Source organism: Schistocerca americana, chromosome 1 (genome assembly GCF_021461395.2).
Source record: "Schistocerca americana isolate TAMUIC-IGC-003095 chromosome 1, iqSchAmer2.1, whole genome shotgun sequence".
Lineage (NCBI taxonomy): Eukaryota > Metazoa > Arthropoda > Insecta > Orthoptera > Acrididae > Schistocerca > Schistocerca americana.
Genome location: NC_060119.1, coordinates 871,008,645 through 871,029,986, shown reverse-complemented (window position 1 = coordinate 871,029,986; position 21,342 = coordinate 871,008,645). Strand labels below are relative to the sequence as shown.

General features: G+C 37.4%; 1 protein-coding gene across 1 annotated transcript in view; it reads left to right on the top strand.

The window, feature by feature from the left end:
• Positions 1-16,895, top strand: part of LOC124613995 — a 140,641-nt gene extending 123,746 nt beyond the window's left edge. Inside the window, exons 4-6 of the mRNA XM_047142796.1 lie at positions 9,921-10,060; positions 13,459-13,644; positions 16,569-16,895. Of these exons, the coding sequence (XP_046998752.1) occupies positions 9,921-10,060; positions 13,459-13,644; positions 16,569-16,750 (508 nt within the window). The 3' untranslated portion in view covers positions 16,751-16,895. The remainder of the gene's footprint in view (positions 1-9,920; positions 10,061-13,458; positions 13,645-16,568) is intronic.
• Positions 16,896-21,342: the final 4,447 nt, after the last annotated feature.

Below are 21,342 nucleotides of genomic sequence, written 5' to 3'. Positions count from 1 at the left end.
AACACATATGCTTTCGTTTTAGAATGTTTACGAATATGTACATTCATGGGCCCCAGCCCTACATTGATACCCCTGAAAGTCGTTTTCCAATAGCTGTTATTGTTCCAGAGATATTTTGGGTGGACAAGATAGCTGGGACACCCTGTATATTTGTTAAACTTAACATTAGAATTGTGATGTGGATTATTCCTTAAACAATTCAGTTAAAAAAAACTGTAAGGAAGAAACTAGAAATATTCTTTTTTAAGTTACCAGATGCAAATGCTTTCACTCTCTCCTAAACATAGCTCACTTTTATCAAGTGCGTTGTCGAAGAGTGAAAGTACAGTATTTTATTGAATAAATCACTGAACAAATGAACAAAGCATTAACACGAGTAGGTACAAAGAACCAAGTGAAAGCATGCTGTACTACAAAGATAAAAAACACAAATCCAAGAACCAGTGACTAAGAGGTAATTGCACACTGTTGACCACTGTCTGGGTGTGAAGTCACAACAGTCCCCCTCCCCTCTCCCCCCTACCCCCTTGCAGTGCAGAGCACTGGGAGGTGAGAGTGTGAGTGGTGATATAATTCTACAGCTGGGCATGAGCAGTCATTCTACAGCAACGCAGAGCATGACTGGACCGTTTTCTCCGTTGTCCTCTTCTGACCAGGTATTGTGATGCCAGGTTATTTGTGAAGAACAATTGGGCCATTTCTCATAGAATGAAGATCATGTTGGCCTCCCTCTTGCTGTCAAAGTTGAGTTGCGATGTGGATGGTCTTGGGGAGTGGAGATCCTACTCTCAGACATCCAGTTGTCTGCTATGTGCAGATGACAAAAATGGTCTGCAGAACCTATGGTTTTTATAAATGTTTAGCTTGTTAATTTTGTGTTTCACTACTGTGGGAACAACATAATTGTGGTACTCAGCTTTCATGTCAATTGGGTTATGTCTTCCCAAGTTACTACAGGTTTTTATAATTTACAGAAAATGTGCAAGTTCACTGGTATGGAGTAATCTACATCTCCTTGTGTATTGATGTTTTACTATTTAGATGTACAAATGCCAGGAATTCATTGCACCCATGCTGTTTTACTTCAATTTTTTATATCATGCACTACTGGTATTTTATGTACAGACTTACAAAATTTCTGATGAAATTTGGAGAATGGTTCTTATTTCCACCAAGCCTCAAGCTTCTGCTTTTGCATTATTTTTTATGTCTTCCTCTGACTGCTATATATGATATCTCGATACACTTTGCTGTTTTTTGTTCTGTATAGGGTTATTTTCTGAAAAGATGTAACAATTAAATGGAAAGTAGGGAATTCTCTACTGAACAAATGCAGATGGTAAATGAGCAGTTGGGAAACTGTATACAGATGGAGTCTTGAATGTGTCTGGAATAAGTGCAGACTGTTAATTTTATGAAAGAATGCATTAAGTTTCTGTCTTGATTATCATCTGCTGCTTTAGTTGTTAGAGCATAGGCACTTTGACTGGTTCAGCAGGATGCAGTATTGTATCATTTCAGTGTGGAAATGTTTAACTTATGTTCTTTGATGCTGGAGTGTAGAATGAGATTCCATTCCCTGGTCCATCAAGTCACACATCATCACTTCTTTGGGTTATTTCCTGTGAGAAAATCTGAAATCACATTTACGAGATTGCAGTAAACATGGACAAGGAGTTAGGTGTCCAGACTAATGCGGCTGAATACATAGCACTGGTATATGAAAATGTGTACCGGAATCTAATATTTATTGCCCCAAATGCCTTGATGGTTACCATCATTTTGATCAGATTTTATGAAGCAGAGAGTGATGAATAGTGTGGTATTTATACCTACAAATAAATAACTTACTAATTTTTGATGCATAGATGTTAACAATATCATGATGTCCATACAACTTGAAAATCAATGGAATGGAATACTGATACTAATGAAATAATATTATAAAGTTGGAAAAGGCAGCAGATGTATTTAATGTTACATTAATAAACCTGGCTTCATAGGCAATAAAAATGTGGTTTTATTTTTAATTTTTGTACATACTTACAGTTCTTTGGGATTTAATCACAATTTGTTAAGAATGCAGCTTCTGACAGCTGTTTTGCTTTATTAATGTGTACCTTGGTCTGCTAAACATTCCTGAAGTTTTTCCTTCATGATGGGGTCATCAGAACACAATGAATTAATGCATCAGGGAACAGAATAATCTTTTATAAAGCATAAATTGTTGGCAGATGCAACAGTCTTGGATAGGAGTTTTCTGTTGTTGTTGTGGTCTTCAGTCCTGAGACTGGTTTGATGCAGCTCTCCATGCCACTCTATCCAGTGCAAGCTTTTTCATCTCCCAGTACCTACTGCAACCTACATCCTTCTGAATCTGCTTAGTGTATTCATCTCTTGGTCTCCCTCTACGATTTTTACCCTCCACGCTGCCCTCCAGTACTAAATTGGTGATCCCTTGATGCCTCAGGACATGTCCTACCAACCAATCCCTTCTTCTGGTCAAGTTGTGCCACAAACTTCTCTTCTCCCCAACCCTATTGAATACTTCCTCATTAGTTATGTGATCTACCCATCTAATCTTCAACATTCTTCTGTAGCACCACATTTCGAAAGCTTCTATTCTCTTCTTGTCCAAACTATTTATCGTCCATGTTTCACTTCCATACATGGCTACACTCCATACAAATACTTTCAGAAATGACTTCCTGACACTTAAATCTATACTCGATGTTAACAAATTTCTCTTGTTCAGAAATGCTTTCCTTGCCATTGCCAGTCTACTTTTATATCCTCTCTACTTCGACCATCATCAGTTATTTTGCTCCCCAAATAGCAAAACTCCTTTACTACTTTAAGTGTCTCATTTCCTAATCTAATTCCCTCAGCATCACCTGACTTAATTAGACTACATTCCATTACCCTTGTTTTGCTTTTGTTGACATTCATCTTATATCCTCCTTTCAAGACACTGTCCATTCCATTCAACTGCTCTTCCAAGTCCTTTGCTGTCTCTGACAGAATTACAATGTCATCGGCGAACCTCAAAGTTTTTATTTCTTCTCCATGAATTTTAATACCTACTCCGAATTTTTCTTTTATTTCCTTTACTGCTTGCTCAATGTACAGATTGAACAACATTGGGGAGAGGCTACAACCCTGTCTCACTCAATTCCCAACCACTGCTTCCCTTTCATGTCCCTCGACTCTTACAACTGCCATCTGGTTTCTGTACAAATTGTAAATAGCCTTTCACTCCCTGTATTTTACCCCTGCCACCTTTAGAATTTGAAAGAGAGTATTCCAGTCAACATTGTCAAAAGCTTTCTCTAAGTCTACAAATGCTAGAAACGTAGGTTTGCCTTTTCTTAATCTTTCTTCTAAGATAAGTTGTAAGGTCAGTATTGCCTCACATGTTCCAGTGTTTCTACTGAATCCAAACTGGTCTTCCCCAAGGTTGGCTTCTACAAGTTTTTCCATTCGTCTGTAAAGAATTCATGTTAGTATTTTGCAGCTGTGACTTATTAAACTGATAGTTCGGTAATTTTCACATCTGTCAACACCTGCTTTCTTTGGGATTGGAATTATTATATTCTTCTTGAAGTCTGAGGGTATTTCGCCTGTTTCATACATCTTGCTCACCAGATGGTAGAGTTTTGTCAGGACTGGCTCTCCCAAGGCTGTCAGTAGTTCCAATGGAATGTTGTCTACTCCCGGGGCCTTGTTTCGACTCAGGTCTTTCAGTGCTCTGTCAAACTCTTCACGCAGTATCATATCTCCCATTTCATCTTCATCTACATCCTCTTCCATTTCCATAATATTGTCCTCAAGTACATCGCCCTTGTATAGACCCTCTATATACTCCTTCCACCTTTCTGCTTTCCCTTCTTTGCTTAGAACTGGGTTTCCATCTGAGCTCTTGATATTCATAAAAGTGGTTCTCTTATCTCCAAAGGTCTCTTTAATTTTCCTGTAGGCAGTATCTATCTTACCCCTAGTGAGATAGGCCTCTACATGCTTACATTTGTCCTCTAGCCATCCCTGCTTAGCCATTTTGCACTTCCTGTCGATCTCATTTTTGAGACGTTTGTATTCCTTTTTGCCTGCTTCATTTACTGTATTTTTATATTTTCTCCTTTCATCAATTAAATTCAATATTTCTTCTGTTACCCAAGGATTTCTACTAGCCCTCGTCTTTTTACCTACTTGATCCTCTGCTGCCTTCGCTACTTCATCCCTCAAAGCTGCCCATTCTTCTTCTACTGTATTTCTTTCCCCCATTCCTGTCAATTGTTCCCTTATGCTCTCCCTGAAACTCTGTACAACCTCTGGTTCTTTCAGTTTATCCAGGTCCCATCTCCTTAAATTCCCACCTTTTTGCAGTTTCTTCAGTTTTAATCTACAGGTCATAACCAATAGATTGTGGTCAGAGTCCACATCTGCCCCTCGAAATGTCTTACAATTTAAAACCTGGTTCCTAAATCCCTGTCTTACCATTATATAATCTATCTGATACCTTTTAGTATCTCCAGGGTTCTTCCATGTATACAACCTTCTTTCATGATTCTTATTTCTGTATTGTTCGTTTTATAGGTGATGACGAGCAAGCATGGGAGCACAAATGGTCACTCACTAAAACGTCTCCGGTTTTCACTTATGCTCACCATAGATATATTATTTGCAATTTTTATGGGATCTGTGTTCCATGAAACTTAGTTTAAATGGCTCAACATGTCCTAATTTTCTGGTTTACCAGAAGAAATCATGTTAGATTAGAGCATTGAGAGGGTTTTTGGCAAAGTGTGATGGCTATTGAACATACCATAGTGAATCATTCAATTTTAAAAGCAATCTTCTTTGAAATGATAGAACTATATTCTTGGCACCTGCTCTTTCTAATAGTATGCAAGCAACAGATACTGCAAATATTTTAAGTCATCTCTGCTACCATTAGTCCTGCATTTCCTGACTCTTTTTTTCTCATTGTAGTCTTCTTTTAAGTCAATCCATTTTGCCCAACCCTTTTTCAGTCAGTATATTCTATCTGTTGAGTATATTGTATGTATGTGATTCTGAAAGACCTGCAAAATACTCCCCTGTGATTGCTATAATTTCAACAATGTGTGGTGGTACTAATCTGGTTAATAGTCACTTACATTTCTTCTTCCCAGTAATGTGCAAGTTTGTAGTCTCAAAACTGAAAATTCTTTTTGGGTATTGACTGCTGTTAAACATAAATGGACACAACACCACTGTTTTTAGATTCACTTATTTCACACAGTTATGCTTGAATTGACTTTTTGGTTGGGACACTGACCAGTTTCTTCACGTATCAGTGACAACATTCATCGTGAAACTCTTCATCTTTAAAATCACAGTTAATACAGCACAGTTAGTTGGAGCACAGTTCATATATAAAACTTGATACAAATGAACACAAACTTGCATTGTAAACTTAAGAGTACTTTCTAGACACCGACTTTACTACATGATTGTGGGTACTGATAAAGAGATGTTAGTGTGGTGATGATTGTGATACGCAGACTGAAGGTCTTCGGATTGGGAGGGTTATTTATAAACTGGCGTAATGATATTTTTGGATTTTAACAACTGTGTATTTGTTTATAAAACTCTATGGTTGAAATTTATTGAAGTATACATACTGTGTGTTCCATGAATGTCTTGGTTTGCAAAGTAGGTGGTTAATTGGTAAATTATAAAAGGCTACAGAACTATTTTGTATGTGTCCACTACAAATTACCTGATTATGAGTACAGTTCTAATATTTGAAATTCTGATAGTTTCTTCAAATTCCTAATGTGCAGCTTAATTGATTAATAAAGGGTGTCATTCAGTCAAGAAAATTAGGGAAAAAAAAGTATAGCGGCAAATCTGTGACATAAACAAGTATAACATCACAAAAGGCAACTGTAATTTTGGGTGTATATGAATTTCAGTACTAATTATCTATTAACTTAATTAGTTTCCAGAAAATTAAAATATGTTACTGTAAAGTTTGGATGCCAAGCTTTCTAATGCTAGGTGTTAATATTTCCAAAACAACTGTTTAGCTCAGTCAGAGACTACCTCTACGTGCCATTATGATAGTTTTAGTTATCCTTTACTTTTAATCAGTATCATTTGCAGAAAACTGAACTCATTGTCCTAATCAGCATATTGAACATTATCAGCTGAATAATGAATTTGTATGATATATGGTCTGATTAACTTTTTGGCAGGTGTGGTCAAATGCTACATATGTACTTGTGTATAACTAAGACACAAAATAAAAACTGAGGAAAAGAAGAATAGTACAAAGAATTGTTTTAGCTTGCTTTGTTAAAAGTGGACTCTAAAAGATTTCAAGTATCACTTTCCTTGAATATGTGGGTGTCAGCACATCAAAATATGATTAATAGCAGAAATTTGCTCCTGATACTGTGTAGTTCAAATCCTACAGTTTTCTGTTGCCAAAGGACCTTTATGAAAAGGAACATTGTGTGGTGAAATTTTTTCTTTGTTTTGCAATGTAGGCAACATCTCTTGTACATTTTTGGCCCCCTGCTCTAGAAGACTAGGAATATATTTGTCAGTTCTTGCTTTACAGTTTGTAGAGTAATCACCAAAAAGAATACCTTTTGCAGCTCATAAAACATGACGATAATCTTTCTGATGGATTAAATTGACTTCACTTTCTTAGTGTTAAATCATTGACTACTTGATTGCTTTGTTTCTGTTGTGGATTGGTTGACTAATGACTCATTTATTGTGGAAAAAATCTATTAAATTCTTTTCCAAATGGTCCAGTTTCTGTTAAAGATTTTGTTTTTGTATTTGTTTTCATGTCGATCTTCATCAAAAGAAATATGGCAGTCACGTATTTCTTAGCAGCTGAAACTGAAGGAGAAGACTGCTTATAAATATAGTTTGAATAAAACCTAAATCTCATAACACATCATAATAATAATGTTTGTTAAAATGTGTGAGATGGTGTATACATAATATGTGTTTGTTTATCTGTAAGAACTAATTCTAAATTCACTTCTGTTAGATTCAAGAGCATAGCATGCAAAGTAATAGTGATAGTTACCATAATTTGGTCTGCACAAATTCACCCAAATGGATATTTGAATGTTGCTACATGTTTGGATGTATTAATTATGCATTTTGCTAATTGATTCCAATAGGTGGAGACTATTATTTACATATTCACAGGACACAAAATCTTCATTTTAAATTTGGCTTGACTTTGTTATTGATATCACTTGAAAATACAAATTGCTATAACCAGTCACATTTATTATACTATACTTTCACTCTGTATTTTGGATATTCTACCTTCATCTTCAGGTGGCTTTATATCAATAATGAGGAATGTGTGTGCTGTATGTTTGACATTTGGGTAACCTGAGGCACATTGCTTTGGAAAGTCTAAATCTACTCAAACAGTAGTTTATGAATTCTTTGACTGTGCTTAAAATCCCTTGATTAACATAAAATAGCTGCAGATATTTTCCTAGGCCTTTGAAAAGCCTTCAATACACTGTGCCATAAACTGTGGGTCAAAAAATTACAAAGACAAGGTGTAAGAATTGTAGCATGTTGCTGGATGTGTTCATACCTAAGCAACTGCAGGCAGAAGTATCACTTCAGTATGAGTTAAACACTCAGAATAAAACAAGAAAACAACTTCTTCCTTTCCAGTAAACCATTAATAAAACATGGTGTATCTGGTAGCTCATTCATAGGACTGTTTTTATCATCTTGATTTTGTTGAATGTATGAGTTCTTTATCCCACCTGCTGATGACACTAGCAGTGGATCCAGCCAAGATATATTGTGGTCAATAGTAGGAAGTTCTATGAAAAAAACTCTGAGTGGTTCACCAAAAATAAGTCACTGTGAATGCAGAACTATCTGTGTACATCAACTTTCATTTATTTCCGCCCTTTAGCCACATACCTACTCAAGTAAGATCAAATATGATTCTCTAGAAAATATAAATGTGTCAAAACTTTTGGATATGTGGGTTCAGCAGGACTTAAATGAGACATGCATGTAAATAACTTGTCAAAGATACTCTCATCCTTGTGCTACAATATGAGAATATTAAATTCTACAACATGCAGAACAAGGTACTGCAAACCAACTGTGCACAGTTCCACTCACTGCTCCAATATAGGACCATTTCCTTGGGACACTCATTTCATAGCAAAACTGTTTGTAGAATACAAAAAAATGAATTGTAAGAATAATTTGTGGCTTTAAAAAATGAAGTCCTGTAAGCTATGCTTTACAGTGCTTGGTGTTTTGAATGTTTCATGCTTATCCATTTATGAAACTATCTTATTTAGTAAGGATTACTTCTTGGGGACTGACAAATTATTTCTGTAAAAGAAGTTTTGAATATGAAAAATAAATTTTAAGAATAGGTTCCCAATTTTAATATGCCAATTTATTATGCTGTTACTATGTATTATGGTATCCTTATTTTGATATGTCCTTAAACAGTTACTGATAAACTTAGATTTTGAGCATATGAACCTACTTGGGTATTGTGTACTGAACCGGGAACCTAGAAACGATGGAGAGGCTTTGTCCCCTGTAGTCCTCAGCGGTTCACAACCCCACAGCAGTCCACCCACCTCATCGCTGCCCCACACCGAACCCAGGGTTATTGTGCAGTTCGGCCCCCAGTGAACCCGCCCCCCTCTGGGGAACATCTCATACCAGATGAATATAACCCCAAATGTTTGTGTGGTAGAGTAATTATGGTGTACACATACATGGAGACAGTGTTTGCACAGCAATCGACAACATAGTGTAACTGAGGCAGAATAAGGGGAACCAGCCTACATTCGCCGAGGCAGATGGAAAACCACCTAAAAACCATCCACAGGCTGGCCTGCACATCGGACCTCACCACTAATCTGCCAGGCGGATTCGTACCAGGGACAAGCATGCATTCCCGCTTGGGAAGCAGCGCGTTGGACTATGTGGCTATCCGGGCGGGTGTCGTGAACCTACTTACTTTCACTTCTTTTTTGCTGATAGTAAATATAACTGTGTCTTCATTTTGGCCTGTTCAGTATCACTTGTACAACTGGTGCTTTATGATAAAACTGGACGAATAAAAAGTCATTCAGTGACTCTACTGTCTGTTAGTGGAGACAGACCTTCTCCACTCAAGTTTACATTACATAGTAAAAAGTGTGTGTGGGGGGGGGGGGGGGGGGGGGGGGTTTGGAGAGTAGAAAAATTATTTTTGAAGTCATTAGCCCACTGCAGACTACAAGTGTGGGAATCACTGCTTGTACATAGGTGGAAATACCAGCAAAAATATATTTATGTTAATATTGATAAATGTTTAATACAATAAGGATTTGTCTTGGTCACTACCATGACAATATTATAAAAAGGGCAGTTGCTACTCACCATATAGGGGAGATGCTGAGATAAGAATATACAACAGTAAGTGTGATAACATAACAAAACAGTTAGCAGATAATATGTCACAGCTTATCTTTATTCTCAAAAATGTTTTGTCAAAGAGAGGATGGCTGTAAAAAACAGGAAATAACTATTTCTTATGGGCTTTCATAGTCTTAATGCAAATTGTTTTTCACAAGAACTGTATTTATAATAAATTAAGTGTAATATGATTTATGATAGTAAATCATAGAACATGTTTGTTATTTTAAACTTTTTCAGTCACCAAGCAAATGCAGGAAGCCAATAAATTTGTGGGGTTTATTCAAAAGGAGCTTTACTGGCCACTGTGTTGACGCTGTGTGTAGAGCTTTACAAGTTTGTTGAAACAGTTCTTTAAGTGTGAAGTATAAATACTTTGGTAATGGGCAACATATTATTCTAGAAGGCAATGAAGCATTACACTGTTTTATTACAATGTGTCATTTCAGGAAACATGTGAAGGAGCTGTTGGATCTTCGTGGTTCTTCATGGGCGTACAGCACTGAAGAATCATTAAGTGGATACAAAATAGTATTGAAAACACTGAAAGAACATGGTGAAAACTCTACATTTTTTGGAAATACATTGCGTGAGTACTCCAGATTTTCTGTGTGTTTCTGTTAATTTATAACATGTACTCATACTTAAGCAGTGGACGTAATTTCTTTTTGTCTCTATGTGCACGTATGGAAATATTACTTACTTTATATACTGAACAGCAGATTTAAATCGTAAATAATTCATGATTCTGTTATTTGTTGTTTTGACAGATTAAATTGTTACACACTACAGAAGAGCTAAAACATATTATTTCTTTCTTTGGCCTGCATCTGTTTTAAGATAGAGGATCTGTTTTATTCCTCATGAACATCCTTCTACCTTTGTGGTTGAAACAGTTACAATGATGTGCTTCTGACAAGAAGCTGAAACTTGTGTTTTTTGAAATGATTATTTGTGACCTAGATCACATAACTAATGAGGAAGTATTGAATAGGATTGGGGAGAAGAGAAGTTTGTGGCACAACTTGATTAGAAGAAGGGATCGGTTGGTACGACATGTTCTGAGGCATCAAGGGATCACCAATTTAGTATTGGAGGGCAGCGTGGATGGTAAAAATCGTAGAGGGAGACCAAGAGATGAATACACTAAGCAGATTCAGAAGGATGTAGGTTGCGGTAGGTACTGGGAGATGAAGAAGCTTGCACAGGATAGAGTAGCATGGAGAGCTGCGTCAAACCAGTCTCAGGACTGATGACCACAACAACAACAACAACATATATGGGAAACAGTACATCTGTTACTTAAGCAGATGTAAACAGATTCAATCCACAAATCATGCAATACAAAATTTGAATGATAAATTATTGCCAACTGGTATTGTATGCGATTTGACAAAAGCATTTGATTCTGCAGGTCACGGTATTCTCCTACAGAGACTAAAGTATCATGATATTAGACGTCTTGATGATAATTGGTTTTATCTTATCTAACTATAAGGCTGCAGTGTTGCATTAACAAACTCGGGAAAGGTAGCTAATGAAACAGCATCTTCGAAGTGGGGAATAATCACCAAAGGAGTACCAGAGGAGTCTTTGTTATGTTCTTTTTATATATAAATGATCTTCCATCATATATGCAAGAAACCAAAATAATTCTCTTTGCTGATGACACAACTATTATAATTAAGCATAGTGGAGTAACTTTGACAAATGAAAATATTTGCTTGGAAGTTTCAAATGGACTGTCGCTGAATTTAAATAAAACATAAATCACACAATTCAATGCTGCACATGGCCTGATCAAACCACTACAAATAATAAATAAAAGAAAATATTCTAAATTATTAGGTGCTTATGTTGATAAGAACCTAAACTGGAAGTCCCATGTTGCAGATCTTCATAAACATCTTAGCTCTGCAACTTTTGCATTAGAGATTTGAAAGATGAAAATGTAAAGAAGTTGACTTAATTTTCTTATTTACATTCACTAATATCATATGGCATTATATACTGGTGTAACTTATCATTGAGGAAGAAGAGTGTTTGTTGCCCAGAAGCATGTAATAAGGATAATGTGTACTGTCCAGTCTAGAAACACTTATATAAAGTTCTTTAACATGTTGACTGCCACATGCTAAGAGATGGATGTTTCACCAACAGGACAGACCAGGCCATGATGTCAGCTGTGAAGCTCTCCAGTGGCCACTAGCAGGCACACGATGTCAGGCATAGGACTCCACTGTGGCCACTGGCAGACTCATGGTTGTCAATGGTTTAAACAATTACGCAGAATGACTATGGTCTCACAGTGCATTTACTCCTTTATAAAGTTTATTGTTAACAATACATCACAGTTTGAAAACAACACACACACACACTCACTCACTCACTCACTCACACTCTCTCTCTCTCTCTTTTTCTCTTTGTGTGTGTGTGTGTGTGTGTGTGAGATGTGTTCAGTACGTTGGGTATCTTCTGCTGATAAGATGTACTGTAATTGTAAACTCGACTCATTCCACATCATAGTGAAAGTTTGCAGTTATGATCCATGAAACATGTAAATGATAAATAGTTATTCTCAAAATGTAAATATTCCGCTAAATTTATACACATGTTATAGATCCTACAGTAACCATATAAGCATAAGTTGAGCAACACAATTGCTATTGCTAGCATGCCTCTCTCCTGTATGGAAAATGTTGTATTGTGTGAGACAGCACTGTGCTGTTATTGTAGCGTTTGATGGAGTAAACATGCTAACATTTCCATTACATGTGCACGCACACACACGTGTGCACACACGCGCGTGCGCATGCACACACACACACACACACACACACACACACACACACACACACACACACACACAAAATAAGCCATATCTGTGATACTCTTGCTTGACTAAACTGGTCATATAAACTACTAAACTACTCTGTGTGTCACAGTTCTCTTCAATGTATACGGTGATGCAAGAGTGTAGCTTGATGTTACTGTGTAGAGGACAGGGAGATCTGTACAAATTGGGAGATAAAAAAATTACTAAAGAAAATAAAGCCAAACAGGGCCTGAAGAGGCACGAGGAAGACTAGGGCTAGAATAAAAGGCAAGATGTAGGATAGTGACAAAGAATAGTGTGTGAGACTGAATGCTCAGGAAGTGCTAGGGATATTTCAAGACAGCTTATGAAATCCATTATGTGCTCTACAACTGGCTGATACAATTTGATCTTTGTATTGGTTCACTGGAGGCTGTTCATGCAAATAAACAACTACTTTAATGTCATTCTTAAACAGTAGAGTTAGTACACATCATATATGCTAGAAAGAGACATGCATGTCACAGGACACCTCGGCTGTTCATAGGGGTATCAATTGGAGGTAGATGTTATACATGAATGGTCCAGAGTCATACATAGCATGTGTGGTTGACAGAATACCGCTCTGGGTGCTATAGGAAGAATCATGGCTAAGCTGTTCAATTTAGATCATGGTAAAAATCTGTGACAGACATGAGAGAATGGGGTTTGAGCTGTTACTCTCCATGATGGTACTCTATGATAAAGGGGCTGCTTTTTTATGATTAGTTAACAGTGTTGCTAAAAGATATAATGGAAACAGATGGATGCAGCATTGGAAAGTGGTTCGCAAAACAGTTTTGTTAGGTACAAATTATCTGAACACTTGATCTTCAAACAAAAAGGGAAATTATGAAAACTGGTGTAATACATTGTATTTATAAGAAAGGAAGTACCATATTTGGAGTCAACATGAAAATAAGAGGTAATGTACTATGACAGCAAGATCGTGGACACTGGGAATATTGATGTTCAGTGATAAGCAGAGACCCACTTAGTAAAGGGACAGGAGTTGTGAAAGATACTGGATGAAGTAGCTGGTGTCATTAATGTGGAGAGATGTACAATAATAGAATGAAGGTGGTGGTAGATGAGGATGATCTAAACAAAGTTTTTTTTCTCCTTTTTTACAGAATCTGGATCTCATCTCCAATCCATTCAGATGGTGTTGACTAAACAAGCAGATGCAGCAGCTGTTGATTCAAATACACTTGCTTACAATAAAAGATACTTGCAGGATCAGGGAAAGGATGTGCTTGTATTGGACAGCATAGGGCCATTACCACCATATCCCATTGTTGTCAACTCGCGTATGGACGGTGAGTTATTTGTCTAACTAGTAGAAGACTTTCATCAAATCAATACAATTTGTCAGTCAGACTTTGTGTGACTTTCTCCTGTGCAAATTATGTCTTCAAAGAATATGTATACAACATGCAGGTCATTTTGAGGAAAATTAGATTACAATTATAAAACATGTAGACTTAAACTGTGTGGGAATGGAATGACACAGCAACTGGCAACGAATTTCATAGTTGAAGTATGTGGGACAGTATGATTCTTGTGGACAAAAACTCTAAATTGCATGCTGATTCACCATGAAATTCTGGCAGCATATGGACCAAATGGACGATGCATCCATCCATAGTTAATCAGTACCAACAATCTGACCAACGTCGCCCACACAGGGGCGATGCTGACCAAGATGTGAGGTCACTGACATCGACAACAGACAATGATACCCAGATAACTTGAGGAGCTAATTCACAGCTGTTGCAGATTTTCTGATGATGAGGGCTTTCCTACAATGGTTCTCAACTGGCTCTGTGACCAAAGAGGAATTGAACGAATTTGAGTGTTCCAATCGTTGTTTACAAAGGCATGGTGGATTATGTTGAAAAATAGTGTCATCTATTTGTGTCATTTGGAAGCATGGTCCAGCATTCAGTAAAAGTTACTTGGCTTTCCATAATAATGTGCAACTTACTTTTCAAAGTCCCCTTGTAGAAACACTGATTACAGTCGCGTGAATTCTAAGTTAGGGAACAAAAGTGTATTTGAGGATAAGCTCACCATGTTGGTGCAGACACAGCCAGTTGTATGTGTGTGTGTGTGTGTGTGTGTGTGTGTGTGTGTGTGTGTGTGTGTGCACTTACACTGGAGAATGAGTGGTATGTCAAAAGCTAGTTACGTCTTTGTGCTGTCACTTGTCTGTGTGCTACACATCAGTTGGCTGTATATGAGTGGTTGCTTTTTCCAATTTTTATTTATGTGACAATGAATTATTACCTTGATCACTATATGTTGAGCAGGAGCAATGAAATAAATCAAAAGAAATGGGAAATCAAATGGCAACAGGAGTTTACGTCATTAGAAACAGAAGGTCGATTCATGAAATAGTGTTTTACAGCAACCTCTGATCAGAGATATGATGTGTGTTGTAATGGATTTGCTAACAAGAGATACAGATAAAGAGATATAGAATTGGTCTACATTTTTATTACCTCATTTTCACTTTTCAGTTGTTGTATGATGAAACATGTAGATTCTACAAAGCAGTTGCAAAATGTATTTTAAAAGACCAAGTAAAATTATTCTAAGAAAATTATAGGCAGAGAAAATGAAAGAAAGATTAACAATAAATTTTGGAAGGACTGTTTTAAAAGATGTGAAATAAGAAAGTGGCAGAAGGGGCAGTAAATAAGTCAGAGATTAAGAATGGCAATCAGAAAAGTAAGTGTAGTGAAGACAGACTGTCCACAATCAACGTTCAAAGGAAATGAATTGTGAAAGTGAAATGGAAGAAAAAATTGGACAAAAATACACACGCACACACACTGCAGGCAGTGTGGGAAAAAAGAGAGAAGTACAAAGCTGAACAGAGAGGCAGACAGAATCATTCTTCTCCCACACACTAATCAACGTCGAAACCGTCCCATCACAAGGCATTTCTTCTTTATTTTTCCTAGTCTACTTCTCTCCCCTATTCCTATTTATTTAGCCACCCTCCACACCTAGCTAAACACATACACCTCCACACTTACATCCGAAGTGCTTCCAGCCTCCTTTTGTCTGTTCTTCTCAAGGTCTTTGTTTCAGCTGCATAGAGTGCCACACTCCAGACAAAACATTAAGCCAAGTTTTTCCTGAGCTCTTTATCTAGCTTTTCAAACTATAAGTTTCTCTTTTTATTGAAAGCTTCATTAGACAAATAAGAAAGAAAGAGGCAAGAACAATAGAGATTAGACTAGGTTGAGGCCAACTGCTTAGTGGAAAGTAAACACATCTTCTGTTGTACTTGGAAGAAGAGTCTAGTTGCTTAAATCATGAATTGGGTGGGCAAAATGATATCTCCATCTATATTTCTGAGTGTATATTGCAATTGGATATTAAATTTTATGGGTACAAACTGTTCTTATGCATTGAGTCTTTGATAGATTTGTATTATTCATGCAAAAATGTTGAACAGATTCCTCATGAGCTAATTTGTAAGGGGTAATCCAAAAGTAAACAGAAGTATTCAACTGCAAATCACACCGAACATTAACAAAATTTCATAAGCTTCAAAATGGTGTCCAGTTTTTAAAGTTATTGACTTGACAGTTATTGTTTCACCTATTCTGTATCTTGAAAATATTTAAGTTTTATGTCTTTCTATCAGGAAAAAGACACAGGCCAGCAGACCCAGTGGGCAGAGTAGGCATGAAATAATTGTCCTTTTGTTTTAGCCAAAAATTCTCTCACACTCAATGCTGTTTGGTACAAAGCATTGTCCTTTAAAGAAGCCACACTTGATTACCACAATGCAGGCTATTTCATTAGTATAGAAAGGAGTCAAAATACATGGGCATCCATATATTTAACAATTTTTCAGAGCATATTGAATACCTTGTGGGTAATGTAGTGGCATTAAAGGTGCAACTTAAGAGATTTCTGCTGGGCAGCTACTACTCAACTGATCAGCAAATCCACAGAAACTCTTAAAATTAATGTATTATGTTATATTATAATTAATTTCAGCACTACAATACTGTATTTTATAAAAGCATTTCATTATATTGCATCTAAATATGTATGTGCTTGACTTCTTTCCAAATTAGAGAGACCCCTCTCCATAAGATCCATAGAATATTATTTATTTAATGTAATGTTCGCAGCTTTACGATATAGAAATTCAACCCACATAAATTGCTCAAAATAGAAGCAGCAAACAAGTACTGATAAAATTGCCTTCCTTTTACAGGTGAACTTAAGGAAACAATTGTTAGAGCACTGAAAAGTTTTGACAAGAGTGAAATATGGCAAACAAAATTTGCTCAATATGGTATACAGAAATTTGTGACAAACCATGGGGATTCATATGACGAGCTTCGAACTGTAACAGAGTACATAAGAGATCTAAATCATGCCATACGTTATTACTGATATCAAGTTTTCATTATCTTGCTGGCTTGTTTGGCAAAGGAGGAAATGAGCCAATTTCCTACTTTAAGTGTTTATATGTCTTGTAATGACTTATATATTTTTTTATTTATGAATGTTACAATAATAAACAACATAGTTTTATTAATATTTGTAACATTATTATTTTACATTTCCTGATACTTAACAGTATTGCAAATATTTTCTTTTCAAAAGTAAAGTTTCAATAATAAATCTTCATCACCCCTCATTTTCATGACAGGTGGATATTTCTCCCAATCTTTCGAAATCTACTCCTCTTCCCATCCTGAAGAACTAACTAACAGTTCCAAATGCAATGAATAGTCTTTTTTACTATTAAATTTCTCTACTGGCAGTATGAGATCCAACCTTCGGAAGGTAAGTACTTTTCAGTCATTCTATCCACTCTCAGTTTTACAAATAATAAATCTTCCTGCACCCTTGTCTGTATCCACAAAATTCCCACCACAACCTAAGTGTTGACCTATATGATAGAGGAAGATTATCACCTACCTATAGAGGGTTTCAGAAAACAGATAAACTGATAAAGTTTTAATATTATAATTGCTAAATGAGATAGAAATTTTACTCATTAAGAGCTTAATTCAAGAAGACCATGACTTATGAGTGGCATTTTCTAAAATTTTCTCCTTTTTAATGTCACTAATCTGAATAAGAAAAATTATTTTCCCCACTTTACTTACAAGGTTAGCGTCTGAAATGCAGGTCACTGATTTTGATCAAGTTTTGCGAGGACATTCTACATTGAAAATTAAGACGTGTTTCTTCTTTTTGCCAGAAAGTTGATGATGGAAAATTGTATTTTCAGTGTTATACATTGAAAGATCATCTAAAAAATATTTTTTATTAATATAGTATGGGGTCCAAAGTTAATGATGTTTGAATTATTAATGTTTTTGCATTTTCATGGTGTAGCCTGAGAGTTTAGGGGTCTAGCAGAGTGAGGTTAGTGGTCACCAGTTAATCCATAAATGTTGTTCACAAATTCAGGGTGTCCAGATCGAGAGCTCCTTGGCAAGTGAACATGACTTGATCAAATTGTTTCATATCACTGTCAATTTGTGTGTGTGTGTGTGTGTGTGTGTGTGTGTGTGTGTGTGTGTTTGTAAGTGAACTATCAAAATGGTGGCGCATCAACAACCTTCGACAAGTATTCCAGTGGAATGGAAGTTCAAAATGTTGAAAATGTTGCTGATGTTGGTAAAAACATGAGCGAAATAAGCAAACAAGAACTCACTGATGCCAAACAAATTTTCTCGTATTTGTTTTGTGACAATGACTTTGTGTCAGTTGTGAGTACATTCATTTCTGAAAGATTCCATTTAATCGGCAGTGAATTGTGTTGATGCTTTTGACTGAGAAATGTAGAAGTCAAAGAGATTGTTTATGAAATGAAACTGACACTCTTCCAGATTTTGTCAAAGTTACCCATATCACTGACGATTCAAGTGTGTCAATGTCATCACATGTGAAATCAGGGTGAGAAAATGAAGATTCAGGGTAGGAACCAGAATCAAAGAGATGTAAGGTGTGGGAGCAGATACCATTGGATGTCAAAATAACTGCACTTACGCTGGCAAAATGAAATCCAAACCAAGGGACCAGCTTCCAGGATGATGAGAAAGGACTTATTGAAGAGATGGGAACAGTCTCCCAAACACAAGGATCCATAGTTGATAAATTAAATGCAATTGATAAATGGATGATCAAAAGATTTGTTGAAACCAGGGAATGTGGAGAACATGTAACAATAACTACTACTACTACTACTACTACTATTACTCTTCAGCAGAGGGCAACAACAACAAGTATGCAGTATAAATCAGAGGACAGTAATTTTCAGTTAACAGCATCATCATCACAGGCAAAGAGATTCAAAATGAGACAGAATGTGCCACTGCCACGTCACAAAATACATTTCCAAGAAAGAAGTGACATCGACTGAAAAAGCACTCGAAGCTGTTGAGCTCTTTCAGTGCCAGACAAAAGCCTGGATTGCAACCTACGACCAAGATTTCGTCATTAACACCAACCAAACAGGATGTAAATATAGTGTCAATTTAAAATGTACTTGTTTGATGCATCGAGGCAAGAAGAAAATGTTTGTGGCAGCTGGTACTGTGAATAAAATGAGACACTCATACATTGCGCAGTATTCTATTACAGCATCTGGAAAACTACTGCCGACAGTTTTCTTATGTTGGCAAGAACGCAATGGAAAGTCTGGTCCACAGGTCCCACAAGAACTTGATGCTCTCCAGATGGAATTGGAAACATTTTTGTCACATGCTCAAAATTGGGGAAGTTGACTCCCAACTGTATCAATGATATTTGGATCACATTGTGAGATGTCATGTGCTGCAACATAAATTTTTCCTTACACTTGATTCATGTAGCTGCCAAACTGACATAATGCACTGTGATAGGCCTTTCATAGATGATTATGCTCACCACTTGCACCATGAAAGGGATTCCACTGAAATTTAACTCTCTTCGTCAACCACATGATCTTTATTTTTCAGACAGGTAAAGAATTTCATCACACATCTTCAAAATCATGCAACACTGCATCAGTGGAGAGAATTTCTTATAGGGTGAATGCTATCAAAATTCATTCATTGGTCCACACCTGTTTTTCAAGATAAGCTTTTATACACTCAGTACACATCCAAATTGATATCTAATAATGGAAAATCCAGGGCGGAATAATGACATTATTATGAAAAAGAGAGATTGTTGCTCACCATCACCATGTAGAGGAAATGTTGAGTTGCAGACAGGCACAACAAAAAGACTGCTAAACACATGCGCTTTTGGCTGAAATGTCTTTTCCTAAAGGACGCCCCCCCCCCCCCCCCCCGAACACACACACACACACACACACACACACACACACACACACACACACACATATATTCATGCAACCACAACTCACACACACATGACCACAGTCTCTGGCCACTGAAGCTGGACTGTGAGCAATTGCATGTGATGGGAGTAGCAATCTGGGTAGTGGGGGAAGGGGAGGGGGTTATGGAGGAGGCTGGGGCAGGGAGGGGAAGAGATAGCAGGGTAGGAGTGGGAGACAGTGAAATGCTGCCTGTGAGATCATGCAGGAATGTGGTGAGGGTAGCTAGGAGCTGTTAGGGGCTTAGACGGGCGATTGGGGGGGGGGGGGGGGGAGGGAAGGGCCCTCAGGGGGCAGAAAAGGAGAGAAGTAGAGGAGGGATAGCAAGACTGTGGGTACATTAGTGGAATAGAAAGCTGTGTAGCACTGGAATGGGAGAGGGGAAGGGGATGGTGGGTGAAGGACAGGGTCTAATGAAGGTTGAGGCCAAGGAGATTTCAGGAACGAAGGTTTAGGCCAGGAGGGTTATAGAAATAAATGTTGATGCCCGGGGGGGGTTACGGGAACATAGGATGTGTTGCAGGAAGATCTCTCACTTGTGTAGTTCAGAAAAGCTGGTGTTGGTAGGAAGAATCCAGATGGCACATGCTGTGAAGCAGTCACTGAAGTGAAGAACGTTGTGTTGGGCAGTCTGCTTGGAAACTGTGTGGTGCAGCTGTCTCTTGGTTACAGTTTGTCGGTGACCATTCATGGGGTCAGACAGCACAGTATAGAAGGCAGCACAGTGGTTGCAGCTTAGTTTGTGCAGCACATGACTGCTTTCACAGGCAGCTCGGCCTTTAATGGGTTATTTGACACTTTTGACCAGACTGCAGTAGATGGTGTTAGGGGGATGAATGGGAAGGCCTTCCATCTACATCTATTTCAGGGATATGAGCCATGAGGCAAGGGGTTGGAAGCAGGACTGACATAGGGATGGAGGAAGATATTGTGTATGTGGGTGGCAAAATACCACTGTGGGAGGGGTGGGAAGGGTAGTCGGTAGAACAGTCCTCGTTTCAGAGCACGACAAGACATGGCTGAAAGCGTGATGGAGAATGTGCTTCAGTTGCTCCAGATGTGAATGGTACTGAGACATGAGGGGAATTCTCTTTTGTGGCTGGACAGTGAGACTGGGAAATGATGAGTGGCTTGAGAAATAAGGCATGGGAGATCTGTTTCTGTACGAGATTGGACAGTATTTTCAATCTGTGGAGGCCTCAGTGAGACCTATGGAATATTTGGAGGGATTGCTCATCACTGTCTGCAACAAGCAGAAGACATGTTTTGTTGGTGCTGCACATTTTAGCAATTTCGACCAAGATAAACTCATGCTGCAGTGTTCTTCTTTTGCACGCGCGTGTAGAAGTGTGTAAGGAATCAGCTATGTGAAAGATCCGTGCAATACGTGCATTCATTTACATATATGAAAGCCGACATTGGAATTTTCCCTTGTGTGAAATTGCATGTACAAGATTTGTGTGCTGACCTGAAGTTCTAGATTAGCATATTTTACTGTTCATGTCACTTCCATAATCTTTCATTGATTGTATCAATACCCATTTGTGTTGTGATATATTGTGAAATTTCAAACATTTGCTAGTGCCGTAATAAATTCTTATTGTTATTGTCAATTGTATGCTTAAACTTAATTGTGCTCTTTTAA